Source organism: Pagrus major, chromosome 15, assembly GCF_040436345.1.
Source record: "Pagrus major chromosome 15, Pma_NU_1.0".
Classification (NCBI taxonomy): Eukaryota; Metazoa; Chordata; class Actinopteri; order Spariformes; family Sparidae; genus Pagrus; species Pagrus major.
In genome coordinates this window covers 1,470,593-1,489,090 of record NC_133229.1, presented here as the reverse complement: position 1 = coordinate 1,489,090, position 18,498 = coordinate 1,470,593, and the positions used below count along the sequence as shown (strand labels likewise).

General features: G+C 43.9%; 3 protein-coding genes and 1 long non-coding RNA gene across 6 annotated transcripts in view; 2 read left to right on the top strand and 2 right to left on the bottom strand.

The window, feature by feature from the left end:
* Positions 1–1,563: 1,563 nt before the first annotated feature.
* gabpb2a (GA binding protein transcription factor subunit beta 2a) lies at positions 1,564–10,431 on the bottom strand. Of its 2 annotated transcripts, none has more exons than XM_073481664.1 (8): positions 10,261–10,431; positions 7,093–7,200; positions 6,142–6,309; positions 5,638–5,832; positions 5,339–5,522; positions 5,078–5,254; positions 4,874–4,992; positions 1,564–4,638 (listed from the first exon to the last, which is right to left on the bottom strand). In XM_073481664.1, the coding sequence occupies exons 2-8, from the start codon at positions 7,198–7,200 to the stop codon at positions 4,288–4,290; spliced, it is 1,302 nt and encodes a 433-aa protein (XP_073337765.1). In that variant the 5' UTR covers positions 10,261–10,431; the 3' UTR covers positions 1,564–4,287. The 2 variants fall into 2 exon arrangements, with proteins under 2 accessions (XP_073337765.1, XP_073337764.1); XM_073481663.1 differs by lacking the exon at positions 10,261–10,431 and adding an exon at positions 9,393–9,692.
* On the top strand, positions 8,710–10,906 carry LOC141009208 (uncharacterized). Its single transcript, XR_012180126.1, has 2 exons — positions 8,710–9,401; positions 10,371–10,906. It is a non-coding gene; the product is annotated as an uncharacterized lncRNA (long non-coding RNA).
* A 276-nt stretch (positions 10,907–11,182) lies between these two features.
* Positions 11,183–16,154, bottom strand: mllt11 (MLLT11 transcription factor 7 cofactor). 2 transcript variants are annotated; one of them, XM_073481678.1, is made up of 4 exons: positions 16,084–16,140; positions 15,105–15,219; positions 13,593–13,772; positions 11,183–12,539 (listed from the first exon to the last, which is right to left on the bottom strand). In XM_073481678.1, exons 3-4 carry the CDS (start codon positions 13,755–13,757, stop codon positions 12,447–12,449), a joined length of 258 nt encoding a protein of 85 aa, XP_073337779.1. In that variant the 5' UTR covers positions 13,758–13,772; positions 15,105–15,219; positions 16,084–16,140; the 3' UTR covers positions 11,183–12,446. The 2 variants fall into 2 exon arrangements, with proteins under 2 accessions (XP_073337779.1, XP_073337778.1); XM_073481677.1 differs by lacking the exon at positions 15,105–15,219 and having other exon boundaries at positions 16,084–16,154.
* A 1,259-nt stretch (positions 16,155–17,413) lies between these two features.
* cdc42se1 (CDC42 small effector 1) overlaps positions 17,414–18,498 on the top strand; it is a 19,207-nt gene continuing 18,122 nt past the window's right edge. The window contains exon 1 of the mRNA XM_073481676.1: positions 17,414–17,530. The gene's annotated coding sequence lies outside the window, so the exon portion shown is untranslated. The remainder of the gene's footprint in view (positions 17,531–18,498) is intronic.

The following is an 18,498-nucleotide window of genomic DNA, read 5'->3' as shown; positions in this document are numbered from 1 at the left end:
GTGGGCACGTCACTCAGGACTGATCGGCCATAATCCGCGAGCTGGGCGGTAAAATCCCCCCCAGCCAGCGGCGGCGCGCAGAGCCTCATGGGAGCTGTAGTCGATCAATATCATCCATTTAATCGATATTTCTGCATTAAAATGACGAAGTCTGCCAAGTTTATTGTCCAGTTCAGCTGCAGGTGGACTCAGAACCTCAGCACACACATGAACGACACACACTGAAGCTACAGCAGCACCGGAAGGATCTGCTGCTCACTGGCCGGATTAACAATGCATCAGATCTGATCGATCATAGTCTGAATTTGAATCCACAAAAAATAAAATTGCAATTAAGATTTGTCTCTAAGTGTAAAAAACGTGTGTATTGATGTATTCACTGGTGCTACACGGTATAACAGTGGTTCAATAATCTGACCACTCGCCTGTTTAAGAAGCTCTTCTGGAGCTTTCAGCCAAAGCAGATGGAGTTTCTCACTAAACATGGACTTAACTTCACCATCGACTGAAGGCTGTGATGTGATCAGAGCTCCAGACCGGCTGCTGAAGGTGGACTGAGATGGTTTTCAAGGTCGAGGATGAACTTTCCAGACAAGCTTTTAATGTTGGACTAAAAAAAAAATCAAGAAAACTTCACTCAAGGTCGATTTACTAGCATGTTCCCCAGTGTTCCTGCAGTTTGTCATCACAAAATACAGAATACACACACACACACACATATATATATACACATATATGTGTATGTATATATATACATATATATATGTTCATATATATATTTAGGTTCTGCTAACAAACACCAGATGATGTTGAAAGCTCTGGAAATGATTATTTATACTGTCAATTTACTTTATCAGATTATAAACTGAAACGTCAGACGTTAATTCTTTTCTTTATATTTTTTATTTCCTGCACGTTAGTCTGTCTGATTTAAGGTCAGTGGATGAGTTACATGAAGTTTCTTCAGACTAATGAGGCAAACATTGATTTTTCTGTTCATGTAATTGAAGTCAAAAACATATATGGTGTAGTTGAAGTTTCATTCTTGACCTTGGAAACTGCAGCTGGCAAAACACCGTCAACACGAGGTCCATTTAGCAGCTGTTCTGGAGCTTTCGATCCCTCTCAGCAGACGGAGGTTTTATTTTAACTCTCCAGGGTCGAAGAGAAGTTTGAACATCAGATTCTTAAAGAAACAAATAGAAGCCGTTTTTATGATTTATTTACATTAAAGAATTTTTTAATTGTTGAATTTTGCTTTTCCTTTATCACATTAATCCCCTTTTAATTGTCTGCAAAGAGAAGCAGACGAACAAAAACGCAACTTAAAGAATAAATGTGTTTTGTTTTTTTACACCAAATTCATTTCTCCCGACGTGTGTTCGGTTGCTGATATATCGATTTGGATTTGTTGTCTGTAAAACACATCAATGAGTCAAACTGTTACACTAAAGCAGAGCATCATGTTTCAGGTGTAGTCTGGGACGTCAGTTCAACACCTGAACGCCTCACGCTGAGTTCAGGTGTCACTGTGTGAAAGCATTAAAAACCAAAACAAAGAAGTTCTTATTAAAAAAAACCAAGTGTTTATATTTCAGATTTACCAATGCAGGCAGCCATCATCATCATCATCATCATCATCATCACGGTGAAGCATTCAGGTACAGTTAAAAAAATACAACTTTATATGTACATAGAAAAAGGTAGGCTTCGCTGAGCTTATAAAAATAACTATCATACTCAACTCAAATGACACAGAATCACTGATCAGAGGGAGGACAGGTGAGTCTGTCAGCTGACAGGTAGTAATCAATAACTGCTGTCCCACTGTGGGACCCAACAGGGCTGAACCAGGACAGGAAACCAAACCAGGACTTCATGTGTTTGATCCGGAACTACAAATTTATCCTGTATCGATAAAATATCTGACAGACTTCAGCTCGACTTCCTTCCTCCCAGACGACCTCTGGTTTCATTAATGACGACCAAATGTTTAAAGTCACATTTTTATACAAGAGAAAGTGTTGAGTTTGAAAAGTTTGGTTGTCGTCATGTTGGAATACAGTTTGGAGTGAAACCCTAACCCTTCAAACATTCACTCAACACGACCACATGACAAATTCAAGCCTGTATTTTTTGGCTTCTGACACTCAGACACTAAAAATGAAGTTCTGACTGCACTGAGCAAAAACAGGAAGCTGGAAGTAACATCTGCAACGCACAGATTTCTGTATTTAAATGAGTTAAAGTTGCTGTTCATCAGTCGACTCATATTTCAGATATCAGAACGTCCTCAGACTCACAACAGGAACGTTTCTCCCTCACGCTTGTTTGACCAAAAAGTACAGATGACTGCAGATCGTATCAAAATAAAGCAAAAGTTAAACTCAACAGGAATGTAAAACACACACGACTGAAAGAATCAGCTTTAAAGAATCATGAGAACTTCTAATTTATACCACAGCTGATGACATTTAATTATCTAGAAAGAGTTGGTAAGTGTCAATAAATGTGATATTTGATCAGTTGATTATGAAAAAGCTTCCAGGCTCAAAAATGTGTCTTATCTGTTCGACCCAACGAGCCTTTAACAACCTGATGATGGAAAACAAAACTGGTTTTAAACAATAATCAACATAATATCTGAGCAAATTAAAGGTTTCCATGATGGACCTGGTTCAGTCCCTGTCAGGACTCAAAGCCGGTCTGGGAATAAACAAGTTTTCTAAACTCAAACACTGATTTTCTTGTTGAGTGAAACCAACGCTTCAAATTATTCCTTTTGCTCCAGAGGCTCCACTGAAGCCATTTGGCTTCCACGCTTGGTATAAGATTAATTTTTGTTAAATGAATGTGAACTCCTGTTCACATCACACCAGTTTGTTTCATTCTCAAACATCAGAAAAGTAAAATGTCTGAAAACAAAACTAGTTAGAAACAAACAAACAAAAGTTTAAGAAGTAGGAAAGCAGTTCAGAGTGAGTTACCGTAGTGTCCAAACAATCCTGAAAAAGAGGCTTTTTCTTTCACAGCTCCCAGTGGAGGCCTTATTTTGGGGAAGCAAAATGGTGCCAGCTGCAGCAAGAGTTGAGTAACAATTTCAAAAAGGCAAAAATGATCCCAGTTTATCAGAACATGGAGTTATGAAGGCTTCAGAGGAACAGGTGGTCGGTTCACAGATTCACCAGATAAAAACAACCCACTGACAAAAACTGAACAAAACTGAAATACAGGGATATAAATGGGTACACCGGGGATAACCATCTGCGTTCAAAAATCGAGGAGGAAAATGTTAAACTGACAAACTAAAAGGTTTAGTGATCTCGTCTTTATAAGCTCTCACTCTGAGTCAAACTGGGAAGCAAAATGGTGTGTTAAAGCGATGATCAGGGAACAGACATGGCTGCACACAGGGAGGACTGTGTCATTATTCTGATTTGGTTTGGGATCACTGATTGTGGTTACAACAGAAAAAGTAAATATGCCTTTGGGGAAAAAGTCCCGCCTCCTCCTGAGTTTATTTTTCGGTTTCCTCTCCCTCAGTTGGTCTCCATCTCTTCAATCCTTTCATCCAGAGTCATTCCATTTTGCATCCCGCTTAAGTAAGTATTCAGTTATAGAACATACGGGAACTCAAAATGGTGCCCAACTAAACTCTGCCATGTGTGTTTAGTCTGCTTTCTGTCTATATCTTCCCTCTTAGTTGTTTTTTCTGAGAAGCCATTTTGTTTCCCTCGCTGTTATGTTAGAATCAATCTTCTGAGGATTCAAAATGGTGCAAGACTTAACTCGTCCATCATGTTTGTTTAACGTCTTTCTCCAAGTGATCTTTTTGGGGAAGCCATTTTGCTCCTCTTCTCCGACATGTTATCAACAAATCTTTTGGGGATTCAAAATGGTGCATGACTAGACTGTCATGTTTGAGCCTCTCTCTGTGTTGTCTTTTTGGGGAATCCATTTTGTTTCCCTATCTGACGTGTTGGTATTTAATCATTCAGGGATTCAAAATGGTGCATGACTGAAATCCTCATGTCTGTTTTTGACCTTTGTTCTCCTCTCACTGTTCCTGGGAAACCATTTTGTTTCCCCTCTCTGGTGTCTTTCCGGGATTCAAAATGGTGCACACTTCAAACCATCCGCCATGACTCATCTCCTCCTCCTCCATCACACACTGGTCACCTGTTCAAAGGGATGCAAATTAGTGCGAGTCCATCCAAGCACCTCGTGTTCTGATCTGTCTTTTCATCAGTGTGTCGGCCCCTCCTCACCCCTCCTCCCCCCTCTCTGTTAGGAGCTGACCTCCGTCGTCTCTCCCCCCGTCTCCACCAGCGTCACCTGACCCTCCTCCCCCTCCATGATGATCCCTCCCTCCTGCAGCACCACCATCTCTCCCTCCTCCTCCACCATGCTGGCCGCTGCCTCCTCCTCGTCCTCCTCCCCTCCCACCACCTCCTCTGGGCTGGCAGCGTTAGCGGCAGCGCTGACGGCGGCGGCGGCGTTGGCGCTGTTGGCCTGACTTTGGGACATGGCCTCCAGTTTGATGCGGTACTCCTCGGCCTCCTGCTCCTTACGCAGCAGCTGCTGCCGATACTCCTGCGCCTTCCTGTTGGCCTCCAGCAGCTGCCTCTGCAACAACTCCTGCAGGAGAAGAAGAAGAACATGATGATCACCAAGAGGGAAAAGATATGAAAGAAGAAGAGGAGGATGAGGAGGAAGAGGATGAGGATGAGGAAGAGGATGAGGAGGAAGAGGAAGAGGAGGATGAGGAGGAGCAGGAGGAAGAGGATGAGGAAGAGGAGGATGAGGAAGAGGAAGAGGAGGAGGAAGAGGAGGACAAGGAGGAGGAGGAGGAGGAGGAGAGGATCACACTCACCGTCTCTCCTCCATCGTTGTGATTGTTGGTCACCTCCAGTTTCCTCTTCCTGGAGGGTGGAGGCTGAGGCTCCTCCGTCACCACCTCCTCTGTCACCGTGTTGGCCGGCACCGCCAGCACTGAAACACAGACAGATTGACTGATTATCAAGTATTGATCAGACTCAGGAAGTGTCGCACTGAGTGAAGGCTGTGTGTGTCGTACTCTGCTGTCCGTGCTGCATGGTGACGAAAAACGGCGGCGCCATCCCTCCTGTGGTCTGCAGGTTGCCGTGCTGGTCTGTCACTATGGTGATGACCCTCTGACCCCCCTCGTTGACGACGGCGGCGTGCTGGATGTTGGAGTCCAGAGCGCTGGCGGCCATCGCTTCTTCCGAGTCACCTGAAACACAAAGACCCAAATGTCACGCCTCCACAGGACTCGTTTAAATGTTCAGGTGCTTCAGGTGGGTTCAGGTGTTCGTACCTGCGTTGGCCTTGTTGAGCAGCTCGGCCAGGTTGACCACGCCCCCCTGGATGGCAGGTATTCCCTGGATGATGAACTGCGGCTGGTTGGTGGTGGTGCTGGTTTCCACGTTCATACTCACCTGGTTCATGTTCACCTGGTTCATATTGACTTGGTTCATATTGACCTGGTTCTGCATGCCCTCCTGCACAAACACAAACACAGTAACGTAGTAGAAAAAGTTCAGAACACATTTCTTCGTTGGCGATATTGTTTCCCGTCAGACGGTTCTGTGTATGTTCTGTCAGCGTCCGTCTCACCTGCAGCAGCAGCATCAGCTCAGTGTTCTGGATGTCGACGGCGATGTCGAACGGCGTCTTGTCGAACTTACTGAGCGCGTGCACGTCGGCTCCGTGTTTGATGAGTGTCTCGGCCACGCCGTGATGACCGTGCTGCGCCGCCCAGTGAAGAGCCGTCATCTTCAGCATGTCTTTGGCGTTGATGTCGGCGCCGCTCTGAAAGATAGTTAGACTGTTAGTTAGTACTGAGGAGGAGGAAGTACAAGTACAACTGGAAGTACTGCGTTCAAAGGAACGATGAACTGCAATAACGGCGAAGAGATTATTTCTTATTTTTCATCAAAATTATAAACGTTTAAGTGGCATGTTGGGAAAAAGGCAGGAGGGAAAGAGAAAACACAAACCTGAGACATGTCAGGTTTGTGTTTAAAGTCAACAGATAAAAAACTCTTTGTGTCATTAATGAAGGACTCAAAGAGGTGAAACGCTAAATGTAACTGCAGTAAAGACGAGAGTGGTTCTGACCCGGACCAGCAGCTCCACGATGACCGTGTGTCCTTCGGCGGCGGCCATGTGCAGCGGGGTTCTGTCCACTTTGGTGCGGGCGTCTCTGCTGACGCCGGCTCTCAGCAGGACGTCGGCCGTCGAGTAATGACCGTGCTGAGCGGCCAGGTGGAGCGGAGATGTCCCCAACTACAGGACACACAGACAGACATGTCTTCACACTCACTGACATTTACTTTGTAGACTAACACAAGTGTGACTGCTGAACTCCTCCTTCACTTCTCAGTGTGTAAAACAACAGAAACTCAGTTTACTGACATGAAACATAATGTGTGGAGGAATTTCCTTTTTCCTGAAGTTTTTGAACCATGAACGATTGTAAGAGCAGAAACTTTGGATCATTCATTAACAACTGTTTCAGTTTGTGATCAGCTGTTAGATTTGGTTTTCTTCTCTTCTGTAATAATCAAATGTCTGTTAATATAAACATTATTGTGAAACAGATCTGTACTGATTTTGATGCTAAGCTAACCGTTTCTTTCACCAATGACTGGATTTCTTCTATTGAACTCTTGCTCAGAGGAATCTTTGTGTCTTTCTGGCCTCTCAGTTTGAGTCTGGTTGAACTATTGTACAGTGTTTTGTTCTCCATACAAATGCAGAGTATTTCAGACACGCTCGTGTATATTTTGGTTTTTCCTGTATTTCTGTATCCGTCTGTCTGTGCGAGGAGACGTATAAAGATCATTCTTATAGTTTCTGTTTTGTTTCAGAAAGAAAATCTACCTGTAATCAAGAAATAACATAATTAACATAAATACAACCTGCTGTTCACATGGGAACTGTTACAGGATGATACTGTAGCTGAGGTTAAAGGTTAAAGAATAAAAACTGCCGTTATTGTTGAAAACATTAAATCATCAGCTCCCTGCCGTCAGTTAGACACTCGGAGTAAATATCAGACAGTCTCACCCAGTCGGTGGTGAACGGCGCTCCGTTGGCCATCAGGTTTCTGACCTCATCGTCTTGACCTTTCCGAGCCGCCTCCAGCAGACGCTTCCCCAGGTCCACCAGCGACATCTGACACACACAAACATTCAGGTCCTTGAACATCTCGCTGCACTTTATTCCACATGAGCACACAGACAACACGTCTGTTCATGAGTTACATGTTTATTTTTATGGTCAATTTAACAGTTAGCTGCAGGACAACAGATGAAAAGGAGCCGCCGCACTGACACTGACAGACACACTGAACATGAGACAGCAGAGCACGACTGACACTGAAGCATATCAGGAAGTAAAAACACCATATTTATCAGCTGTTCTGACACACATTGTTTACAATCATCCCTCAAATCATTTGTGACACATGTAACAGAGACCGGGCGTGTTTCAGTTTAAAATAAAGATAGTTGTAAAACTGACATCAGTGCACTCAAACATTAAACTTCGCTGAGATCTAATAATCATAAATTACCCCGAGCATCTTTTCCTGCTCGCTAATCTCTAAAAAAATCAATCTGTGTGAGCAGTGAAAATATCAGCTAACAGATTTATTTGTTGGGCTTTAAAAAACAGAAATTTACAATTAATAAAGATGTAAAATATACTATTCACAATTAAACTACCATGCAACTATTACTATATACACTCAGGTTATTTTCTTTTAATTGAGAATATAACTAAGCTGATTTTATTAAAAGCATGAGTTTGTGTTTCAGACAGCGAACTTGAACTGAAGCTGTGAAGAGTATTTTCACAATTTTCTGACTTTTATTGAGACAAATAATTCAGATGTAAATCAAGAGGACGATCCTTCAACAACTATTAGAAGATGGTTTTGTTAATAAGAGTGTTATTACTGTTAACAGATGTTAATCATGTGGTTTCAAACAACAGTCCTGACATGTTTAATGAATCCAGAGTACGAATATTCAACAACACATATAAACTGCCTTAATGAGAAATTAAGTCTCGCCCTTTTAATTCACTGATCAATGACTGTTCATGTCTGTGACTGGGTTACAGACGCAGGTAGTCTGAGTCGATGTGATGACGTTTAAATCAGACTGAACTTTACAACATTGACTACATTTAACTACTCATTTCTACATTTATACGACAGTTTAGTGCATGAGACGTTTCTGTCCGTTTGTTTCAGAGGTTCACAAACTTTTTGCATTAAAAGACCAAAACTGAAACTAAATGTTGGGGTTGAGATTAAATGATGAAAATAACCACAAATCAATGATTTTACACTCACAAACACAAAGTACACATCAAACCGACAGACGCGCAGTTTGAGCCTGAGACCGATCAGCTGTGCAGGTAAACATGCTGCAGCGCTCAGCTGACAGAGGACAACATGTTGCGGAGGCTCGTGCTGCTCCTCACTACTTTACGGTAAATGTGGAAATTATCGGAAGCTAATAGCTAATGTCCCCGCCTCAGCACATCGTACTTCATCTGCACAACCGAGACAAAGAAGTTATCAGAGTCTGGAGATGCTTTAGTGCCAGTCGGTGATATACCTGTGGGACACCTGCGGGACACCTGTGGGACACCTGTGGGACACCTGTGGGACAGGGTCGTGACAGGGTCGTGACAGGCCTGAACTGTACATCTGAGTGTCGTGACTGAGAAGGACCAAAACAACACAATCACTGTGTCCGATAATGGATTCATGCTCGGTGCTTGAGCTAACTACATGAATATAATCGGCTGGACGGAGCACACGGTGGCTGCGGCCGCGTGCAGCTGCAGACGATGTTTCCTCCGCGGCTGGGCGGGTCAGCCCGTCACTCTGTCCGATAATGGAACCAGAGCGTTACACAGCTCGTGTTATGAGACGGAGCGGAGAAGGACGAGGCTTTTCTCTCCGCGGCCGAGGAGCCATTTTACGCGCCTTCATGGACAGAAAGTCCGCCATGTGCCACGTCTCCCCGTCCCGGCTGCACTGTACCGCCACAGCCGTTAAGAACCAGAACCTGCTGCACCAAAACATTTACAGCAACACAGACAGGAAACTGTTTGATATTAAGTTGTTGGTTTTCCGGGGGAAGTCACAGAGAAATTTCCTATTTTACACACGGAGAAAAAACTACTTCCACATCCGGTTAACTAGCATACTTCAGGCGCGCGCCGTCAAACCGCGGACAGCAGGTCGGCCCGGTGACCCTCCGCCGGTCCGCTCGCTCCACGTTATTAAACACGAAGACGACCGACCGTGTGGTTCTGGTCCAGCGGAGGACGGCAGAGCAGCTACTCACCGCGTCCAGGTTTGTTAGGAGCCCGCCGGAGTGCTCTTCTCTGCTAATGTTAGCACGCTAGCCGGCTAATCAGAAGAAATCCCGGTGCGTGCGCGGCTCAGTGCGCGGATGTCCCTCTGCGTTTGTCACGAGCAGCTCAGTGAAGTGCAAACTGCTCCACGAAGCGCAAAACATGCACATTAGACGCTGCGGCGGCTCGTCGGGCTGCTCGGGGCTTGTTTACTGCGACAAGTTAGCGACACACGGCCGGGACACGCCCGGATGTTGTGGACCCAGCTTTCAAAATAAGACCGCAAAGCGTATCCTGCCAGTATAATTATTTTAATGAGTTATTTTAATTGCTGCACTTGTTGATCTCTGGCGTAGACAAACTGCGATTCTTCAGAAGAGGAAGTTACATATTTAATGTGGTTCCACGTAGATTCAGTCCAGAGACACTCTGAGTTTGTCAGGAGACCTGATAAGTTGTGAAGCTGAGTGAGAGCTGCTTTATTTACTGAGCTGATTACCTCTCTAACTCTGCAGTAAGTGTTCAAGCTCTAAATGTACCAAGGCTGAAGAGGATGAGCTGATATCTCAAGAACAAGTGATCTGATATTTTGAGGTGTTGGTCTGTATTTGATGTACGGTTGATTAAACGAGATCAAAACTGAGAAGTCAATTAAAAACTGACAAGGATTCATTACAGCAACACGAGTCAGAGGCCTGATCGGCAGCACGTTAGTCAGTCGGCATTTTATGTTGAAAGTCCTGACAGGAAACGTCTTCTTCATTGCCTCTCATTGACGCTGCTGTTTACAGCTAGCTGTGTTAGCCGTTAGCCGTTAGCATGCAGACTGCTAGCAAGTTCAATAGAAGCGTGTTTTACCGTCCTCTCTCGTAGATTCCCGCGAGTGTTCGTGTCCTGGCGTGATCTGGAGTCTGACAGGTGCTCACCTGCCGAGAAGGATTTTTAAAATAGTTATTTTTGTGTTTTAGCTCGTATAAAAATGGCGGCCCTCGACACCGGAGGTGGAAGCCAGAGTGAGTTAACCTCCCTGTGGGCGGGACCAGTGACGACACGGAGCAGCAGACCTCCGGTCAGCGCTGCGGCGGCGGGCCGGCGGGCCGGACGGACGGGCCGCTGCTCTCAGACCAGCAGCAGAACCGGGCCGGTGACTGTCCGCAGTAAGAGTTGATTATTAATGTCAGCAGCTGTCAGTCATCTGCTGTCCGTCCGGATGTGTTCGAGCCAGAATAAATAAACAAAGTCACTGGACTTTTATATTCTGTGGATCCGATGCAGAAGCAGGCAGCTGGACCGGAACTGAGCCATGTCGGCCATTTTGGGAAATATTTGAATTAATACATCTGACTGAATTCTGTCAACAGTGAGTTTATATGACTGTTTTTACCTGATGAGGATCAACGCGTCACAATGTTTCTGTAACAACCTGCAGCTCCATGATCTTCATTTCTTCACCAGTTTCTGTGTCAAAGTATTTGAATATAAATAAAGATCTTTAAAAAACAAACTTGTCTTTTGAAAGACATGTTTCCTCTGTATTATGGTCTGTCATTAAATTAATTTCTCTTAATTTATGACCATTTAGAAACATAACTAATGAAACATCACTCAGATTATACTGAGAATCAAAGCTTCATTAAAACATTAATACTAATCAGTGTGTTGACCTGTGGCTGCTTTGTTTTTAATGCAAACTACACATTTATTAATGCATCACTCTTGTGTACTGACAGTAAACAGACCTGTGAAATAAAACTGAAGCTGAGTGAATTAAAAGCAGGCGGCCGGTCCAAAGAAGACGTGTTTATTGTTGGCAGGTGACAGCACATTCTGACAGAACCAGGTGAGCTGGTTTTCTTCCAGCCCGCTCAGTAAAACAGCATGAGAAACTAATAAATACATTAATAAATAAATAAATAATTAACAGCGAGTGTTAACGAAGCAGCTCAGGACAAAAGAACAAAAAGGCACAAATGGAAACATAAAAACTTTGAGTCTCGTCAGTTTCGACACATTCAGTAAATAAACACAAATAATCTGAGGAAACAAACACTGACTCAACTTTCAGCTCACACGCTGAAGGGGTTAAAATCTCATTTTCACACGTGAAGGTTGTCGGTTTGAATCCGATCACAATTAGTTTGAAATCAGCTGATCTGAGATCAGGAAGCTGGTTCAAATCCGACCAATCAGATCGCTGGGATCACTGAGCACTTCCTGGTTTGGTTCTTTGACACAGTGAATGTTTCCAGTGTGGTTATTAATACAGTCAGTCAGCTGTTTACTGCTGAGTCATCGAATCAAAACTATCTGAGGATCATTAGTGTGTGTGTGTGTGTGTGTGTGTGTGTGTGTGTGTGTGTGTGTGTGTGTGTGTGCTGCATTCACGGTCCTCCGTACGTTTCAGCTCTACATCCCTTCAGTAAACTTCCTCTCTTCTTCTCTCAACCAAATTCATCATGAACATTAAAGCTGCACTAACAACTCGTCTGTGTTGCTTCTTCATTTACACACATTTTTATTGTCTTTATCAAAATATCTGCAGCTTTTTTCCTCAGTTTTTATTCTTTCCTTCACGTTTTATGATCATTTCTGTTTGAAGTGAAACATTTTTTACCTCACTGGATTTTAATTCTATTTCTGCTTCATATCCTCAAAGTTCAGAGTTGATGATCAGCTTCATGATCACAGTAATTATCAGCCAAACAGACTCTCAGTTATTAACAGGCATTAAAACGTGTCAGCTGTGTCTGTGTGGTTTCAGGGAAACTGATTCTGGACCAGAGTGAATAAAAAGCTGTGATTTAATCTGAACCAGGATCAGTCTCAGCAGACCTCCGTCCATCTGTGACGACCTGTTTTAATGTGAAAACCAGGCTCTTATTTTGGTGACTTCCTGGAGTGTCTCAATTTCTTCAGTGGAGAAAAAACAGAGTGGAGGAAGAGGCCTGCAGAGGCTGATCTGGGGTCAGAGGTCAGGTGAGGCTGATCTGGGGTCAGAGGTCAGGTGAGGCTGATCCGGGGTCAGGTGTCAGGTGATGGTGTGTTCAAAGCAGCAGGTTGAGGTCGGCCAGCAGAGCGTCGACGTCGGCGAGAGGAGCTCTCCAATAATTAAAGGAGGAGAACTCAGAGAGGACGGACTGAGGACAGACAGGAAGAAAATTAGGTCACATTTTAGTCATATTCAGTGTTGGAAAGTATTCAGATACTTTATTTCAGTAAAATAACTAATACCACACTGTAAAAATACTCTGTTACAAGTTAAGACTTCAGTAAACAAATATTAAACAAGGAAAATGTACACAAAGGTTGTAAAATGACTAGAATTCAAAAGGCGGCTCCAAACCTACAGGGGGCAGCATCACCGCTAACTGCTGCTGTCTTTACTCTTTGCTGTAGCGGCTAGCTGCTGTTAGCTGGAGTCAAAATATTTTCACGTTACTCTGTGAACTGAGGATTTATTTGGACCGAACCAGAGGTGACTGTGGAGACAACCAGAACTGTTCTGGTGACTGTGACTCAGTTTGAATGAAGTGTGCTGGACGATGAGTTAACGAGGCGATGAAGCTCGTCTGAGTTCAGTCGCAGAGAAACTTGAGTTCAGACGGTTTATTTTTCTGTTTAGAAGGAAAATAGGTGTCAAAATATTTCCTTTCTTCACATTTAGTGAGTTTATCTTGTTGACTTGTTGGACTCAGTAGTGAACTGACTGCTTTCACATCTCCAGCTGAAACTGGGAGCTAGCTGGTTAGCATGCTAACTCCAGTCGATATCTCTGCCTCAGATTAAACTTAGATTCTGCACATATCTCACAAATTACCCCTTTAAAATATCAAAAAGACAAGAAGGCTACTCAGTGCAGTCAAGTAGCATGCTAACGTTAGCTTCTCATCAGTAAACAGAGCTGAGTCTGATGTGATGTCATCAGTTCTGCAGGGAGGGGAACACAAACGTCTGAAGCACATTCATCACTTCATCAACACATTAGCATCCCGTTAGCTTCACTGCTAACATGACTGATGTCACAGCTGCAGCCTCCATGTTTTTGTTAAATCTTTATAATGACAGATCCGTCCACACTGTAACCATGGAAACAGATAATGATCAGACTGAATCGCTCCTGATGAAGGGAAATAAAATTAACTCTACTAAAGACAGTGTTGTTTGGACCTGTTCCCCATCCGCCCCCTCACCTCCTCCTCGTCACTCCTCAGTGATGAAGACTTGTCTTTTCCTTTGATGCTATTGGCCGGCTGACCGTCAGTCAAACCCAGGTCCGCCAGCTCCGACATGTCGAGGGCCGGGATTGGCTGCCTCCAGAAGAGGAACGAGTCGTATTGGCTGTTTGACTTCTCCATCGTCTGAGAATGGACCTTAGAGGAACCAGACACAAAGTCCAGTTTATCAGAACAGCGTGTTAAATGAATTACTGTGATCTGGTTTCTTTGTTGGTTTGCGATTTCAGTCTTTGTCCCCTGAAGACAAAACATCATTTGCACAAAGCTCGTTCCAGAACACTCACACAGAATCAGAACTTTTCACAGTTCTGTCCTGGAATTTATCAGAACACTTCATGAAAGACTTTTATTTGACTCATGGGACTTTGTAAAATCTGATATCTGGAACCTTCACATGTTCTGACCCGAGAGAAAAACAGGCTGCAGGTGAAAGAGAAATATTAAAACGTGTGTTTTTTCTATGGAGTCTGGTTCAGTGAAGTGAGGCTCACACAGTCTGAATGGTCTGAGTCCGTCTGACCCTGTGAGGAGGTGACGTGTGTCCAGACTGACAGCAGCCTCGTCTGCGTTTACAACCAACAAACAAACAAACAAACACCTCAGCCTGACTGGGGAGCTGAGTGTGACTCACCTGCACCTGTTTATTATATTGTTTATTCTTTACTATTATTGTTTATCGTTATATTGACTGTCCTCTGGCTGCTGTGACGCACACATTTCCCCGTTTGTGGGACAAATAAAGGAATTCTGGTTCTGATTCTGATTAAAATACACAGTCAGCCCAGATTAAAGGAGCAGCCTGTAGTTTAAAGGAGCAGCCTGTAGTTTAAAGGAGCAGCCTGTAGTTTAAAGGAGCAGTCTGTAGTTTAAAGGAGCAGCCTGTAGTTTAAAGGAGCAGCCTGTAGTTTAAAGGAGCAGTCTGTAGTTTAAAGGAGCAGTCTGTAGTTTAAAGGAGCAGTCTGTAGTTTAGGTGAATAAATGTTAAGGAGCAGAGAAAGATCCTCATTGGCTGATAAACAAACTAAATAATCAAACTCTTTGTTTTCATGACTGAATAAACAAACTGACCTTAAAGGAGTTTTACTTTGTTTATATGTGGCGGACCCTGCCACCTTCCTAGCTTCAAACAGTGTTCTGGACCTTATTTTCCTCTGAGAACAGCTGGTTTATTCACTGATGGAGACAGTTTGTGTTATTACCTCATTTATGTTGTCAATAGTGAAATTCTGCATCGTGCTGCTTTAAAACTACAAGATGAAGTAAGAAGCTGATCTGATGGTTTTTATGATGAATACAGAATTAAACCAACATGTTTGTAACGAGATGAGAACTTGATGCAACGTTAAGTTTCAGTTGTTGAATTCAACATTAAAAGACGACGAGCTGCAGTCGAAGCAACAATATTTACTAGAATTAAAACAATCGACACGAGAAGAGACGAGTTCCTCTGATGACACCTGAACTCACCGTGTCACATAATGACTCAGTCACAGCTTCAATCTGACCTCAGTTCAGCTGTTCTGCTCCTGACGCATCAGTTTCACAGAGCTGAAAACTCCAACGGGCCCTGAAAGCCTCCCAGCTGAGAAGTAATTAGAGTAAATTAACAACAAATCACGAAGAATGATTGAAAGATTTAAACAAACCTGCTTCAGATGTGGTCTTTTATCTGAATGCACTCGTCTCTGGTTTCAGCTGCAGGGTTGGATATTTTTATCAATGCTGGAATGTAACTAAGTACTTTTACTCAAGTACTGACTCGGCGTATTTATATTTATTCGGACTGTTCCAGAAAGTCTATAAGAGAAACTGGGTCATCGTGTCACTGCAGACTGAAATAAACCGACACTGATGAGTCCGACCGCCACCAGACTACATTCACATTTCTGCCAATTTAATGTTCGGCTGGTTTTTATTGTGAGTCAGGCCGGTGGATCCTGAGGCGTCGGCCCGGTGACGTCCCGGTGACGTCCCGGTGATGATCGGGATAACAAATTAAAAATACATTTTGATTTAAAGCGTCTCGGTCGCGCTGTCCTGCTCGGTGTCGATAAGCAGCGAGGCTCGGCGCATTGATCAGTGATCAGCGTGTGTTGAGGCGTTGGCCGCTGCAGCTCGTCTGTCGATGATGAAGCCGATCAAACCGATTTCACTCGATGAGTTCCGACATTAATCACAAGAACGAGCCTGAAGGGTCGCACGGTCACGCGTTTCTGCTGTCCGAGGACTTCAAAGGTTTGACTGAGCAGCAGCTTCACATCACGCACACCTCAACATCACGCACACCTCAACATCACGCACACCTCAACATCACGCACACCTCAACATCACGCACACCTCAACATCAATCATCAATCATCAATCATCAGATCATCGATCATCAGATCATTGATCATCAGATCATCGATCATCAGATCATTGATCATCAGGACAGAATCATTTCTACCTTTTCTTCTGTTTCCGGTGAGAAAGTCAGATCTCTGGTTTTCTTTGTTCTCGTCTTTGTTGCGGCGGTCAGACGCGTCAGCTGCTGCAGGTTAAATGAGCTCTGCGCCTGCGTCAAGCGCACCTGAATACACACCACGGCTTCCGTCAAGACCTTTCAAAATAAAAGCCGAGGGGAAGCTCGTGGTTTTTCTGCTGTTTTTTTGTTTTTATGTATTTTTTTCTCCTCAGCTTGAAAATCTCATCGATTATTTTAGAAAACAAGAAAAACAAAGTTTTTTATTTATGAATTCATTTATTAAACGATGCTGGATCAAAGGATTAACCTTAAAACACTAATGAACATGTAAAGGCTGCAAAACATTATGAACGTTATTAAACATGATGAAGGCTTCAGGTAACAAGATTCTACTGATAATGATTAACGTCTCCATTTGTATTTAACTACCTGCTTAATGTTTCACACACACACACACACACACACACACACACACACACACACACACACAGACACACACACACACACACACAGACACACACACACACACACACACACACAGACACACACACACACACACACACACACACACACACACACAGACACACACACACACACACACACACCTCATTACACCACACACACAGACACACACACACACACACACACACAGACACAGACACACACACACACACACACACACCTCATTACACCACACACACACACACACACACACACACACCCACACACACACACACACACACACACACACACAGACACACACACACACACACACACACACACACACACACAGACACACACACACACACAGACACACACACACGACATCACATGAATTCCAGCAGAGCTTCAACCTGATTGGCCAATCTGAGGGTCCTAATCAATACCATCAAATGTCTTTTGATCAATCAAATTTAAAGAATACTGTGTGTGTGTGTGTGTGTGGGTGTGTGTGGGTGTGTGTGTGTGTGTGTGTGTGTGTGTCTGTGTGTGTGTGTGTGTAATGAGGTGTGTGTGTGTGTGTGTGTGTAATGAGGTGTGTGTGTGTGTGTGTGTGTGTGTAATGAGGTGTGTGTGTGTGTGTGTGTGTGTGTGTGTGGTGTAATGAGGTGTGTGTGTGTGTGTGTGTGTGTGTGTGTGTAATGAGGTGTATGTGTGTGTGTGTGTGTGTGTGTAATGAGGTGTGTGTGTCAGCAGGAGGAGCTGTTGGACTGAACATGAACAGGAAGTGAAGGGAAGAGAAAACATGAAGCAGTTATAAATGAGGAAGAGGAAGAGGAAGAGGAAGACTTCCTGGTTGGAGCCACACCTCAGAGAGAGAGAGCGAGCGAGGCAGAGCGAGGCAGAGCGAGGCAGAGCGAGGCTGGGCTCAGAGCTCAGTGTTCAGTGTTCAGCCTGTCGACCGGCTGCTCGTCTCTTCTCGTCTCTGGTGAGTCTTTACTGAACTCGTCTCTTTATCTCAACAGCAGAAAGTTTCTCCTGCAGGCGGCTGAATGTTTCAGCTGTCAGTGAACAGACTCACTGTCACAGCTTCACAGCAGTGAACCAACAGTGTTCAGACCTGAGGACACTTACATGACCGAGTGAATGAATGAGGGCTGAAAACAGAAGAAGAAGAAGAAGAAGAAGAAGCCATTTTAAGAAGCACTGAGAGGGCGAGCAGCGTCCACATACTTTTGGCCATGTAGTGTGTCAGCAGCAGTGATGTGACAAAAAGATAAAAGTTTAAAGTTCAGAAATAACAAACAAGAAAAAACATTTTTAAAAGTGTTTTTTTGAAGGATGTCTGTCTGTGTGTGTGTGTGCGTGTGTGTGTGTGTGTGTGTGTGTGTGTGTCTGTGTGTGCGTGTGTGTGTGTGTGTGTGTGTGTTAATTAAGGGGTAATTAAAGCCTCTGCAGGATTTCTCTCTGTTACTCTGTCTCGTCAGGATGTTTCCGTGTGTTTCTGCTCAGAGTGAAGAGTTCAGGTCGGGTTCAACAGATCAACACGAGACCAGATTATAATTCTGAATCAGTCACAGAATCTGACGGGTCACAGGATGATCCGTGACCCCGGACTGTTCACAGAACTCTGTCCCTGCTGGTCTTTAGCGCCGTCGCTAATCTGGATTTTTGTGTTTTTTAAAAAGTAGTTTTGGATTTTCTTCTGAAATCATCTGAAACTGTGTCAGATAATACGTTGAACCTCTGCGTGCCCGGGTCATGGACAAGTCCAAGATGTGGTTAGCCGACTTTAGCTTAGCACAAACGCTGGAAACAGCTCAACTTATTAAAGCTAACGATATCCAGCTAACATGTTAGCTTGCTCACTGACGAGCATCCGAGGAGTTCGTCACAGGAACATTTTGGGAAATAGATGTTTCAGATGCATGAGCCTGATGTCCAGGTCAGAGATAG

Excerpts from the sequence above, each read along its gene's own strand:
- gabpb2a (XM_073481664.1), bottom strand. The coding sequence starts at position 7,200 with ATGTCGCTGGTGGACCTGGGGAAGCGTCTGCTGGAGGCGGCTCGGAAA. Across the intron at positions 5,833-6,141 it reads TCGTGGAGCTGCTGGTCCGG|AGCGGCGCCGACATCAACGC; the intron begins GTCAGAACCACT and ends ACTATCTTTCAG. Across the intron at positions 5,255-5,338 it reads GCTCAACAAGGCCAACGCAG|GTGACTCGGAAGAAGCGATG; the intron begins GTACGAACACCT and ends TTTGTGTTTCAG.
- mllt11 (XM_073481677.1), bottom strand. The coding sequence starts at position 13,757 with ATGGAGAAGTCAAACAGCCAATACGACTCGTTCCTCTTCTGGAGGCAG. Across the intron at positions 12,540-13,592 it reads TGAGGAGTGACGAGGAGGAG|TCCGTCCTCTCTGAGTTCTC; the intron begins GTGAGGGGGCGG and ends GTCTGTCCTCAG.